Source organism: Bombus affinis, chromosome 11 (genome assembly GCF_024516045.1).
Source record: "Bombus affinis isolate iyBomAffi1 chromosome 11, iyBomAffi1.2, whole genome shotgun sequence".
Classification (NCBI taxonomy): domain Eukaryota; kingdom Metazoa; phylum Arthropoda; class Insecta; order Hymenoptera; family Apidae; genus Bombus; species Bombus affinis.
The window spans coordinates 10218258-10231803 of record NC_066354.1 but is presented as its reverse complement, the minus strand read 5'-3'; the positions used below and the strand labels follow the sequence as shown (position 1 = coordinate 10231803).

At 35.2% G+C, this 13546-nt stretch overlaps 1 protein-coding gene across 6 annotated transcripts in view; it reads right to left on the bottom strand.

The window, feature by feature from the left end:
• The window catches only part of LOC126921671 (doublesex- and mab-3-related transcription factor A2), a 105918-nt gene that overhangs the window by 66080 nt on the left and 26292 nt on the right, over positions 1-13546 (bottom strand). For 5 of the 6 annotated variants that reach the window (XM_050733422.1, XM_050733419.1, XM_050733418.1 and 2 more), the window contains one exon: positions 2006-2149. In XM_050733422.1, coding sequence (XP_050589379.1) covers positions 2006-2149 — 144 coding nt within the window. Of the gene's footprint in view, positions 1-1326; positions 1818-2005; positions 2150-13546 lie in introns of those variants that run through there. The other variant, XM_050733424.1, reaches the window with a different exon arrangement.

The following is a 13546-nucleotide window of genomic DNA, read 5'->3' as shown; positions in this document are numbered from 1 at the left end:
TTTCGAAATATTAAAGATCAAACATTTTATTGCTAACTACGACCAGTATGTTCTTTTACGTTAGGTGTTTTGTGCTTTGTTTCAACAATTAAAAATCATTTTCACGTAAAATATTTAAATTCAAAGCTGTGGTAACGAGATTAATTTACCTTCCTTTCATATTGTATAATACGTCGTCGTCAACTCTTATAATTATATTGCCTAATTAATCATAGGTACAAATTACAAAATAATATATAAAATCCTACCTTGATAATCGTCGGAAATTCCATTTGACTGAATCGGGGATTTCTCAAGCTCAAATCTTCGCGTGTAAAATATTATATTTCAATGACACACTGATTTATACGATGATTCAGAAAATACCGACGAACACAGAAAATATCAATTACGATGCGATGACACCGAAAAACTTAATCTCTCGTATAACAGATAATCTTAAAAATGATCTGGAAATTTAGTAACACGTTGTACGCACGTACTCGTAAAAGTAGATAAAGTATTTGTAATAACATATGCCTTTTGAACTTTATTCTGCCTATAATTATAACATAATTTACATGTTGCAGACATAAAGTAATTCCAGAAGAGATATTTTTTGAAAGGTAACATCTAAACTAAATTCAATCGTCCATTAAAGAAACGGTAATATTCCATAAGACAATAATGTAACTTTTTTATTTCTGATATTTTTGATATTTTTTAAATTATACTTTTCCTAACGTATTTGCGAAAGTTTTCTGATTAAAATGACACCAAATACATGTATATATATATATATATATATAAAAATTGCAAATGTAACCTCGATCAGAAATTGACGCTATTCAATCAGAAATAATGCATTTTAAATTGATTTGGACATGAATTAATTATTAAACATCTTCGATCTACTCATTTCTGTGAATATCATACATACCTTTAAATTCTTCGAATTCCATTTCAAATCATGTTACGTGGCTTATTCGCAGATGTATATAGTGTACATATTTCAACATACATCTTCTCGGTGATATTAAACCAAATCTTCCTATGTAGACCAAATCATAAGGAATCTTGCGGTGTTGGACCAAATATAGAAATCATCGAAGGACCATTTTCGGCCATAAAGGATCTTCGAAAACGATGATTTCGTAGCTCAATCAGCGAGACGCATACGTGGAAAATTTTCTTAGTGACAAGTGGAGAACCGCGAACGTAACGAAATTAGCAGCAGGAGATTGGCAGCGTAAATATCGCGAAAACGAACGAAGACGCTATAATACGTTATGCGATGCTAAATCGGATTGTTCATCCTATCTTGTCCGGAAATATTTCTTTATCGTAACAATTTGAAAGGTTCATGTCCCCGATTCTGAATTATTTTTCGGGGAACTCAGCATGTCATAATTTTGTAGAATAATAACAAAAAATTTGGAAATCAATGTAACGATGAAATCAATTCTGAACGATGATATCACGATGTAGCATCACGATAGTGTAGGAAGTTTATCGCTTTAAATATTGCCAATTTCATCAGCCTGCAACTTCCACGTGCGAGAAAAGAAAACTATCTTCCAATCGTTGAATCACAGTTAAATTTATCTTTGTCGCTTCTCCAATGAAAACTTCAAGAAGGCAGAAGGTTCGTTTCCACGCGACAAACTCGGGGAAAGAATCTTCTATTCGATATCGCTTTTAAGAAAACTTTACGAAATTCAAATAATCATACAAAAAAGCCTGTGAAATGTTTCTGCTGCCATAACGCGTTCAAGTAGGCCATAAATTTACGAAGAGCAAAAAGAATTTGTAGATTTTCGGACAGAAGATTATGGAAGCTAGAGAGAAGAAGATGAAATTGTTACTTTCCATCGTCGAGTGTTAGATAAAGATAAAGTTGTATTATAATGGTAAATTCTTTTCTGTACATTCGATAATATACTTGTATGATTTATTGAAAATGCCATGATTTTAACGCGTCTATAACCGGAACACGAAGGCAAGTTCAGAACAAAGTATACTTTACCATCGACCATGCGCCTCACGACTTCCTCGGGATTAGCTCCTGCATATTTTAAATTGATGTACATCAACAATATCGCTTCCCAAGGATATTGGAAGAGTTCTACGAGCTTGGTACTATGTTCCAGCAAGATTTCCACGCTTTCACCTGCGACACAATCCAAACATCGTACATTGTTAAAACGAATTAAATTTTTTATTCTATAAGTTTGAACATTGAAAAGATTAAGAAATATTGTATTGTACAAAATTATGTCATATACCTGTGATATATTACGGACATATTATATACGATCATATTCATAATAATAAACATCGTATCGCTACTTGGCATTGATAGGTGATTGATAGGTGATTAAAAACTTCAAGTTGCGAAGATGAGGCTCTTTAAAATTTACAAAGAAAATTAAGGACGTTAGAAGGCTGACTTCACGCGAGATGTGTCACTGCGTGTTTGCGAAAGCAATACGATCTTCCACTTATAGCGTCACAAAACAACTGAAAATGAGCCAGTATCGTAAAAATAAGGCCAAGGTAATAGCGGCGTAAGTGCATCATAATTTTGTCCTCTGATATAAAACTAATGAAATTATAAATAGTTCTATCATTCAATAGAAGCATATTTGAAATTCTTTTAGCTATACCACCGGCAATACCAAGCAACGTAACGATATGTTAGTACATTATTGTAAATACATTTTATTTGATCCATTTGTCGATCGATAAAAGTCAACAAAGAATTCGCTTAATGTGAATTCCTGTAGGTGTGAAAAGAAATTTCAAAAAAAGAAAGAAAAATAGTGACACGTAACAAAGATATGAAATACGAAGGTTAAGAATACGTAATCCTTGTTTTGGAAGGATTCCAAACGCAAACTGTAGCATAAACATTATTGCACAATCTGCGACACGCGTGATTAATTTTTAATGCACATGTATAAATCCATTTTGCTATTTATATGAATTTCGGATTGGCAATAAACGTATCGATGTAAATGCATCGTTGCGCGTTTGACAACGCTCGCAGTTTATTTATCATCGGATTAATAACTTGGTAGATTTTTCAGAAAAGAACACACATATTCTTTATGCAAGATCTTACGACCTTCTACGTTTTTCGGAGCAAATATCAACAAGTTAATAAGATAATGCTGAAACAAGTCCGCAGGTAATTCTGCTTGAAATGTAGACAAACCGGTACGGTACGAATGTAAAGTGTCTATGATTTTTTTCATATTTTGGAACATTTCAATAAAATGCACGTATATGCGTGATACATATAATTTAATTATTAGCTATACTTGATCAGATTCGATAGAATCTGCGAACTGACATGATTTTATTTTCATGATACATATATTTCTCCATCACTGATCGAGTCATTATTCACAGTACATATATATACGTACATGCACACAAATGCATATCTGTGTGATCGCACGTGGTCTTCGGTTCACGCCGACCGGAAGCCGCCGAAAAGCGCGAGCCGAGCGTGCGCGTACGTAACCGGCAAGTAGACGCGTGTAAAGTAAATATCGATTTTAAACAACGAACAACGGCCTCGTTTCTCCCGTTGATGTTACAGTGTATAACAGCGTTGCGCGCAAGGGGTGGGAAAATAGCGATTCGGTAGAGGGGCGGTTAGTTCCTGCAAGAGAAATGGAACCGTGGAGTATAACGTTCGCGAACATGTACAAGGACAATAATTCTCCAGCCGTTATGACATGATATATTAGATATTAAGGCAGCCAATAGTAGCGCGTCCGCTCGCCACAGCTCCGCCTATATAAGAGGCCTTCTGGATCGTTTTTAAAAGGCGGAAATGGTTCTCCCCTCCTGCCGCTATAGCTCTGCGCTGTACACTCTCTTTTGCCCCGTTCCGTTGCTGTCTCCCCTTCTACTACACTGTCTGTCGCTTTTTCCAAGCAAACCCGAGTCTCCCTCTCCCGTATTGCCATCCCCCGGCGTTCTATCGGATAGACACCACGACGCGGACCACAGGTGCCGCGCCACCCGGACGCCAGGCGTTGGTTCCCTCCTTTTCTGTGCACAGGTGAACCCGGCCAACCAGGTGCTGCAGCTTCGTACCCGCGGCGTATGCGTGCTCACTCTCTTTGGAAGAGGTATGCTGCCTTCGTTAGAGAGCGAGACACGAGTGGAGAACGCGAACGCAAACACGGGCGAGCGAGAGAGGATGAAATTCTGCAAGAGAAGAGACACTGAGAGAAAGAGGGGAAAAAGAGTGAGAAAGAAGTAGAGGGGTTGCCCTCTGACCGGAGAAGAACTCCGACTATGGTCGTTAGTTTTCACGTCGGTGCTTCTTGTTTTCTGGCGAGTCGACGATGCGTCCCGCGTTTCGGTCATTCTTGTCCCCCTTCGAGAAATCATCGGGAAACTCCCCCTCCCCTTTCTGGCTATTCGCTCGAACGAGTTAATCCAAAATAGTTAAAAAGCACAATTACCGTTTAACGAGCCGAGTTTGGCAATGAACGTCAGAAACTCTGTATTTACACTTCGTAAATGCAGAAGGCTCTCCCTGTCGCAATTTAATATTGCAAAATAATGGTGTCGCATCGAGACGTACACGACGACGTGTACATGAAGCAGCTAAAGAGAATATCGGATTTAATACTTGATTGTTTGCTATCACAAGACGGTTTATATTTAAATTACTTGCGATTGAAACACGTATAAGCGAGGCGTATGCAAATAAGGCGAAAGCATTCCATCGATTGATCCATGATATGTAAATCGATAATATAAGAGGAATTAAAAGCTGTCTGAGAAAGCACGCTGTTCAATAATACCTAATATAGTAGGGAAAATAATGCAAATTTCGTGGTTTAAACTATAGCGATAATCAACGATAGTTTTCGATACTAAAATCCAGCGAGATTAATTATATTTTGACGTGCAAGTGAAGATAAATATGTAACTGTATGTCAGTATGTCTGGTTAACTTCGGCAAACCGAACCGTTCTTTTTGAAAAATTACTATAATCGTGTACTGAAATCGATGTTACTATCGTCCATACCGATTCCAATTTACTGCGCGAATTAACTGTCTTTTGTTCGTTACTAATTTTCAGTATTATTTGATTTGCGCGCGATACATCATACGTTTGAAATTTCCTGGATCATTAAAACTGTAAGTGTTCAAAGGACATGACAATTACTGAAGGTGCACGTTTGTTTAGCATTCATTGGTAACAAGATCTGCAAAATTGATCGACTCCAAATTTGATGTGAGTTTGCAGCGAATGTCACACTTTACTTTTCTTTCTTATTATTTCCTTAGTCCATGGAGGATTAACGATTAAAAGATGAAAATTATAGAAAACATAAAAGAATCGATAGATCAATTTTGAAATGTTATCATCTCCTTATTTTCTGCGCTTCTTTAAATAACTTTTTATAGATAATTCTTAAGAATTTTATCATTATATTCTCATCTTAAATTTATCAAATTACATATAACAACATAATTATCGTTTATTAAGAAACAAATTGAAGTTTACGATAAAAAAATCTACGATTATAAAATTCTCCAAAATCCAACATGAATTGGAGCATTGAACATGCATAACAAATCTATCGGTGTAGGTACTACTACTTTAACAATTATTATTTTTATTCATATTTTCACCCATCACATGTTATCACGATTTTAATCCATAAACAAGTTAGATCGTTGACAAGTAAAATTCTTCGAAAGGATTTTTACTTTTATCAAAAGCTTTCAAACACTTGCTTCTTCCAGTTCTTCTAAAGTGTTCTTAGAAGAAAATTGAATTTTCACATGCATATAAACGATCTAATTCGCAAACGGAGTACGAGAAAACGCGTGTAATGTGTATCTACGGATAGTCAACCCTCTCAACAGATAAAATATTCGCACATAGCATTTACTGTATTTACTGAAGTAGTATCGTAACTTTAAACCGTCATCAATCATAAAATATCAGAAACAACTGACAACGCATAATTTCGCTTCATACTCGTGCACCAATGAGTCGCACGGTTGAAAAAGAAAAGAAACACATGCCAGCATACGAATACACACAGTGCTCATATAACAGTGGTGAAAGGTTCCAAGTTACTTAATCCGCTCAATCATCGTAAACAATTATTCCTGATCGAATGATAAATAAATAGTTTCGTGAGCAGGAACCGACGAGTGGGACTGTAACAAGTCTTTGTCGATAAAATCGGTACCAAGAATTTAAAGAGTAAACACACTCCAACGCATGGGGACAGAAGAAGTTTATAAGATTGCATCCTGTCAATCGCCATACCGTTTAATTTTGCTCCGATTACATCACTACGTCGTGTTCCCACGACCCTTGGAAAAAACTTGTGTATCCAATTCTTCAAGTAAGCTAATCTTATTCCTTCCTGTTTAAATGTTTCACATTCTCATCAAATCTCCATATACGTATCCGGAAAACCGCTGATTGAAGCAGAACTATTCACATTTTCGACGCTGATCCATCACCTCGTCCTTTTTCATACCCAGTGCGAGACAACTTTCCCACATATAAATTTGAAATATAGGAATCAAAAATAAGAAACAGAACTTTAAAAAAGTCAGACTATCCTCGAAACTGTGAGCTACTTTCGTATCATTTCTCAGTAAAAATTTGTAAGATAACAATTGTTTAAATTCAACATATACATATTACAACTTGAATGTATGTATCTACGTATATACATGCAATTAATCTATATAGAGATCCTTAAAACAAGAGGAATGATTTTGATTTTCAAAACACATAATTTAATGACTAACTTTCATAATGGCACGTAAGATCGCGCTACTTTACATTTGAACAAGAAGCAAAGTACAAGTAAAATATGAAATCTAAGTAAAAAGTTATAACATTTGCTGCGATTTTGATACGCTGACTTTGATATTAAAAAAATCATTCGATAGTTGTCTTCCCTGGCGTATTTAGTATTTACTGTAATAAAATTGTTTTACAATCATTTTAAATAATAATTGCGTGCAGTTCAAATTTTCCATTTAAGAATACTACGAGGCTACAAGATAAATTAATTCAGTAACTTTTTTACTTTAACGACTTCTGTCAATTTTGCATAAATGAATATAAATAACAGGTTATAAGTATACTCCTTCTTCTGGCCTTGTATATGTATAATAAGGAAACTTAGAAGCTTACAGCATCTCATAAACGTAATAGTGATATCTAGTTTATGGTATCGCTGGGAAAGATTATAATACCACGGAAATATAATAGTCTACCAGTTTATTCAAGAATTTAGTGTTCCGGTTTATATCCAAAGTGTCTGCAATAAAAAAAAACTTCAGGCAAATGCATTGTTATCAGAAAGAAATAAACGGCAGTTTAATGAGAAATATTTATCAATATTACGTGCTATCATCAGAATTGTCCTAAGATCGGTGTATACTATTACGATAATTACAGGCAAATTGTTTGCTTTGTCATTTCGCTAGCAGTTTCTTTCGCTTCACTCTTCTTTATCTCAGTTAACTTTAATAAAAACCAATTTGTCATCGTCTACTACGCGAAATGATTATGAAACAAGTCATTAAACGTTTTTTTATCGTAAAAAAAGTATTTTAACTATTCAGTATCATAAACATACACCAATGAATAACGTTGATACGATTAATATAAAAATGCGATTATGTTCTTGAACATCAAAATGAAAGAAACGAATGAACTATTAAATCGTCAAAGGAGAATGTCGTGCAGTACCGACTGCTCGAAGCTTCTTTGTCTAATCTTGAGTAAGATGCCAGTAAAAATGAAACTTAAAATAAAAGGAGGGAGATTAATTTTATGGAATTCAATAATAGGAATTGACAATTTGCAAGAGTAAAGGTGTTGTAATTTGTAGGAAAGGGAAAGTCGTCATCCAACGCTGATTAATTATTTAATTAATAGATTTTTCGGTTTAAATTTGATTAACAATGTTAAGAAAGACATTTACATATTAGAATACACATTTTTGCCCAAATTTTATTTTTACATATATCACAAGTAAAACAATTAATATTTCTAGTCTGTGCAGTCTGTGTGTTCAGAATTCATATTCGTTGTTTTTGGAACTCCGAAAGCCTCAACGACGTATCTTTGAATCATTTTATTTTCGACAAGTAACTTCAAAGCTCCGTTCTTAAAGGTGCATTTGCTTTTTTCTACTTTGGAACTTCAGTTTCTCTGCGGGGAAAAGGTAGAAGAAAAGATTAAATAAACATCCTGTAATTGAATAGCAATTGCCAACGAATTAAACCTATAAAAAAAATATTTGGTCTATACCGGTCGACGACTAATTTGGTCAGTACTGGACAACAAACATGTAGAAAGGTTTCATAATATACAAAGGAAGTTGCAAGTCTGCAGCTGATAATTACATTAAACAGACTAGATATAGTATACATAATAGAAAAAATTCATTCACTTACCTGAGAAACAAATAATCAACTCTAGAAGATAACTTTCAACGCTTAAAATATTAAAAACAAGTATCAGGACAACGCGAACAACGGAATAAACTATATGCCTCTGAAATATAGTGCACAGAATTGTTATATTCATTTGTTTATTCGAATAAAAATACTAATATCTGGCGAAAAAGTCGAGAAATATAACGATATTGGTACTCTATACCAGTAGATACTGCACGACTCTCCCTCAATTAACTGCTTCACAGAATACAACGAAACATGAATTATAATACAGTAATATGAAGTATAATATCGTATATCCACGCTGGAATATACACGGCGTAAAAGAAACATGCGGGTATAATTCGCAAAATGTCTGAGAGGAATAAAAGAAAAGAAAGGGGTAGTGATCGTAACGATATCCGATAACAAAAACTTTGATACGAGTCCGCGAATTATATGACACTGCTGAAGCCAATCACCCGTAGTATTATGCCGACTGATAATACTGTTTTACATACGCAGCATACTTCGACAGAAACTCTCGTATACTTATAAAGAGAAAGGTATAAATAATAAACAAGACTTAAAAGAATGTTTGGTCTTCGAGATGCATACATCTATGTTTACAATCAGAAAAACTGTTGAATAGAATAAGATCACTTTAGTCCGCATTTAAGTGTTATAGATATTTCATTATCTTTCTGGTTATTTCCTGCTCGATTTATAAAAAAATGTACCATTGAAATCTTTCTATCCAAAAATTGGTAATTATCGATATCTCATCCATTTCACCGATTTCGATGATTTTTAAATATGTTGTAGAAATCGACATTTTCAACATAATTATAGATGTAACATGTGTATGTGCTGCTCGACCTTAGTTTCCGAGATATTCGTAAAATATTGTCGGTACCACTATAGCGAATTCTAGCAATAATTTGCGTCCGTGACAGCATACTCTTTAGTTTGGTTGCCGACGGCTGGATAAAACGACACCTAACCCAAACATATATAAGCTATAAACAAAAGATAAGAATTAGGTTTGGGTTAGACGTTGTTTAATGAGGTCGCTGTGCCGTAAGGGCCCTTTTCCACTTGTAACTAGTAGCGCGACTTGCCAAGAGCTGCGCGCGACGTCGAACAAAGGTCAGTTTTATTCTTTTAATGGAACTACGCATTTTTTAACATATTAATGAACCTGTCGTGGTGTTCATTGTAAAAAATTAGTAACTTATACATGTGGAAAACCTGTTAGTATGGAATACAAATCATCGAAATCGGTGAGGTGGATGACATATGGATAGTTATGGAAAAATTTGTCTATTTGAATTTTCTTCGAAAATATGAATACAAATAAATTCATTCCAATAGATATAAATTTTTATCCTAATTCCTGTATTATTGCATTATTTATTTGCAACTTATTGCGAAGTATCCACAAAATGTTAAAACGAGAAACAAATTTGTTTATACCACCACTAACTCGCAAAATATATTTTCTCTTACATCGTAACCTATTGAAACAATCTTTACGGGATCGGATTAACTCCTATTATGCACGGATAATATTTACACCATAAAATGGAAAAAATGATTAGCATTAAAACTTTTTTATTACCAGATTAAAAAAGAATTAAAATCTATTTAGACACGTTTGACAATGAATCCAATAATAACAAGTTAGAGATGACACAAACGTGTATACATGAAATCTTGATGTTCAGTAAACTAACTTCAATAACCCGGAATCCTTATGCAATTTTCTTCAGAATAATTTCCTTCTCTATTTGCAATTTAAATCGAATATATTAGCTCTGCAATAACTAGTGAAGCGACACTAGCGTCATATACGTGTTAACTACAAACATATTCTTCTATTATTTATTACTCTTATTCTTCCATATTTTAAATATCCGAAACTATTAGATTTTTCTACAAACATAATAAAATCCACATTTTGTTAATTTTTGCCGTGAAAGTTGCTTCGAGTTAACCAATCATCATAGGGTTAAGAAAACTTTCATATTATACCTTATTATATATATTCATTTATTATTCCAACTATCGTAATGGAAGAATAACGTTAATTGTGAATGATACTGCTAAAAATCGCAAAATAGGTACGAAAATAATATTGCTATTACCTTCTTAGAAGAATAACAAGCATATCGAGATTAATAATACATATATTCGTACGATCATCGTAAGAACCGAAGAATAAAGAAGAGAAATAAGGCTTTCGTGATCAATGTCAAAGGTCAAACACCATCAGCGACAATGATAACCGATTAACACAGAATTTTCTCTCGGGACAATTCTGACCACACGAATACGATTATATCATTTTATAGATGTGCGTTTGATTGCATGAAATTGGTCGTTAACTCGATATCCTCTCTGGTATCCGAAGAACAAAGGCTATAACCGTGACATTGTTAGAAATCCCACATAAATTGTATAGCAAGCTCACTTAACCCGTGACACGAATAAAAATATTTGTAGAATGCATTTTCAAATGTCATTGTGTAAATCACATTGGACGAGTTTGCTCGATATCCCAAAGCACAAAGCCAAAATCGCTCGAATACGCCAAGAGCTTGGGAACGCACAAAAAATTGTCGAAAAAAATTATCTGACGAAAAGAAATTATTTCTAAACTAACACAAGTGCCTATGCGTAAAGAAAACTACGAGCTAGAATTTTGCCAGGGATCGCATACAAGCGCGTAAACACGAGATTTCGCGAATTTCCAGCTTGATGATCCCTGCGAGGATCTCGTGTTACATAGAGGAACGCGAAACCCCCGTCTACATTTCGACCACTGGTCGTGTGTTCGATGGACATACGTCGCGGCACACATAGCTCTCACGAGGGATGGTTTAGAAACGGGCTTTGTAGCAATGATACCGTTGTATCGCCACGTAATTGAAACCCTGGCCTGTACACCGATGAGGGGCCGTTTCAATGACAAAAGACACGTCGTATCGCACCGAATATCATTCACTGGGCCGATGTTCTCTTGCCATCCGAAACAAAAGCTTTTAGACTTTCCGCACTCTTTTACGCCTTGCGGGACGCCTTTTGATCATGTTACAAAAAAAAATCTTTTTTATTATTTCATTTAACATAGACGAACGTATGAAAATAATCTCTCTCACTATCGCTTCCCAACGTTGATTAAGTTTCTCTAAAATGGGAAAACGATCGTTGAATTGAAAGTTTAGACTGAGAAATCGCGAGACATGAAGTTTTAGCGGTACCCATAAAGTAAAAGGAATTAATTAATTGATATTTATGAAAATTGTTCGAAGAGGAGTATAAGGAATAAAAGAATTTTGTAAAATCCTCATTTTGCCAACCACTCAAACAAAATACTTATTGCTAACTCTGAATAAGAACCTACACACCCGCTTCATTCATGACAGAAACTTCTTTAATATCTACTTTAACGTATCCATCGACATTTTAAAGACAAGAGGATCGTAGCTAAGGAAAGTTACAGACGTATCGCCTACGCAACCCCTCGCTACACTGGAAGCTTTGTACTTGACGTTTTACGTGTATTTCAATAAAAACGGTATAACCGAAACCCTTTGCAACAATTCTTCTTCGCCTATAAAAATAGTCAACGTGAAATCGCAATAAGTTCCAGTGGAAAGAGCCGAATGAAGGAACGGTCGTGAACGCGGCAGCTTTTACGAGACACGACATTTCGGAAGCAGTAAAATTCTATCCTGTCAAGCGTTCGCATAAAATCCTTGCTCGCTTTTGGCCATTGCTTGCAAACAGACGAACGTATTCCTCGTTCGTTTTAAAAAATTACTTGGGATACGCATGTGCGATGTTTGTGCGATAGTTAAAACAGATCTTAGATAATGTACGTACCTAGTAAATTCTTCTGAATAAGTTAGCAAAGTAATTTTCGTTATTCTAATATCCCTTTTATTTTTTATTGTCGTTGCTTTTTACCGTAATTTACTATTAGTTCTCTTTTTATTTTTTGTTAACTTGCAAGACAATTTTCACTTTGTTATAACGACTTTGTTATATGATTTGTATATAATTGTTTCTTTGAAACTATTTACAGCTTCAGTTTTAGCTATTGTTTGTATAATCAATCAGTAATTAATTAAAATGAATATAGGGAATACTTAGATATAAAATTCGCGTGAGTGTCGTGTAACTGACTTGCACTGTATCTGTATCGCAGTACACCTGCGATAAAATATGTGACACTACACGTCATTCTCATTAGCTTATTTTATATATTCGATTTGTTCTCTTGCCAAATAGTTATGTACTTGGTTCTCGAAAATTTGGTAACCATACAAATTACTATCCCAATTTGGAAACATTCGATTCCTGCCACTTCGAAGGTAGGTACATATGTACGTACAATGCAAAATTCTCGCAAATAGTAAACTTTTTGCATTTTAAACGCATAGTCCGGGCGTACAGTAAAGTACCGAATAATTCACGCGCGATAAAAAAGTTAGCAATAAGTAAGCATACACCTCCGTGGCTGGATTAACAGTTTCGTGAAATGAAAACGATGACGTCACGCGACGCCCGACATCCCGCGTCGCGACGAACTAGCGATCTTACACGCAGACATACCAGCGTTGCGCGGACACACCACGTACAATGCAAGTCGAGAGAGCGAAAGACCATAAACACCCCTGTGAAGGCTGGCCGAGATGCCGTGAAGATCGTTGCCCTCCGGGTGCACAGTAGAAGTAAGTAGAAGGCCGTAAAGATTTTAGGACTCTTTGGACATGAGATGTTGGCTGACGCGGCGGCAGCGCTATGCAACAACGAAAATCAACCGACTCGGCTTGCCCGCGTTCCTTTCACTGGAATTCTCTACCCTTCTGCGAGATTTTTCTTCCGATTTTATCAGAGAATTAGTAAAAGCACGCGAGGATCTCTGTGATCAGATTTTATTTTGTCTATATATTTGATGTAACTACAGTAGATTTTCGGTTACCGGAACACTCGTTGACAAAACGCTGGAATTTTACCGGGATATATTGATCACTATAGAAGATTGGAGAAGAATTGAATCATTTTGTCGCATATATTTGAAAAAAGAAGATATAGTACACTAGA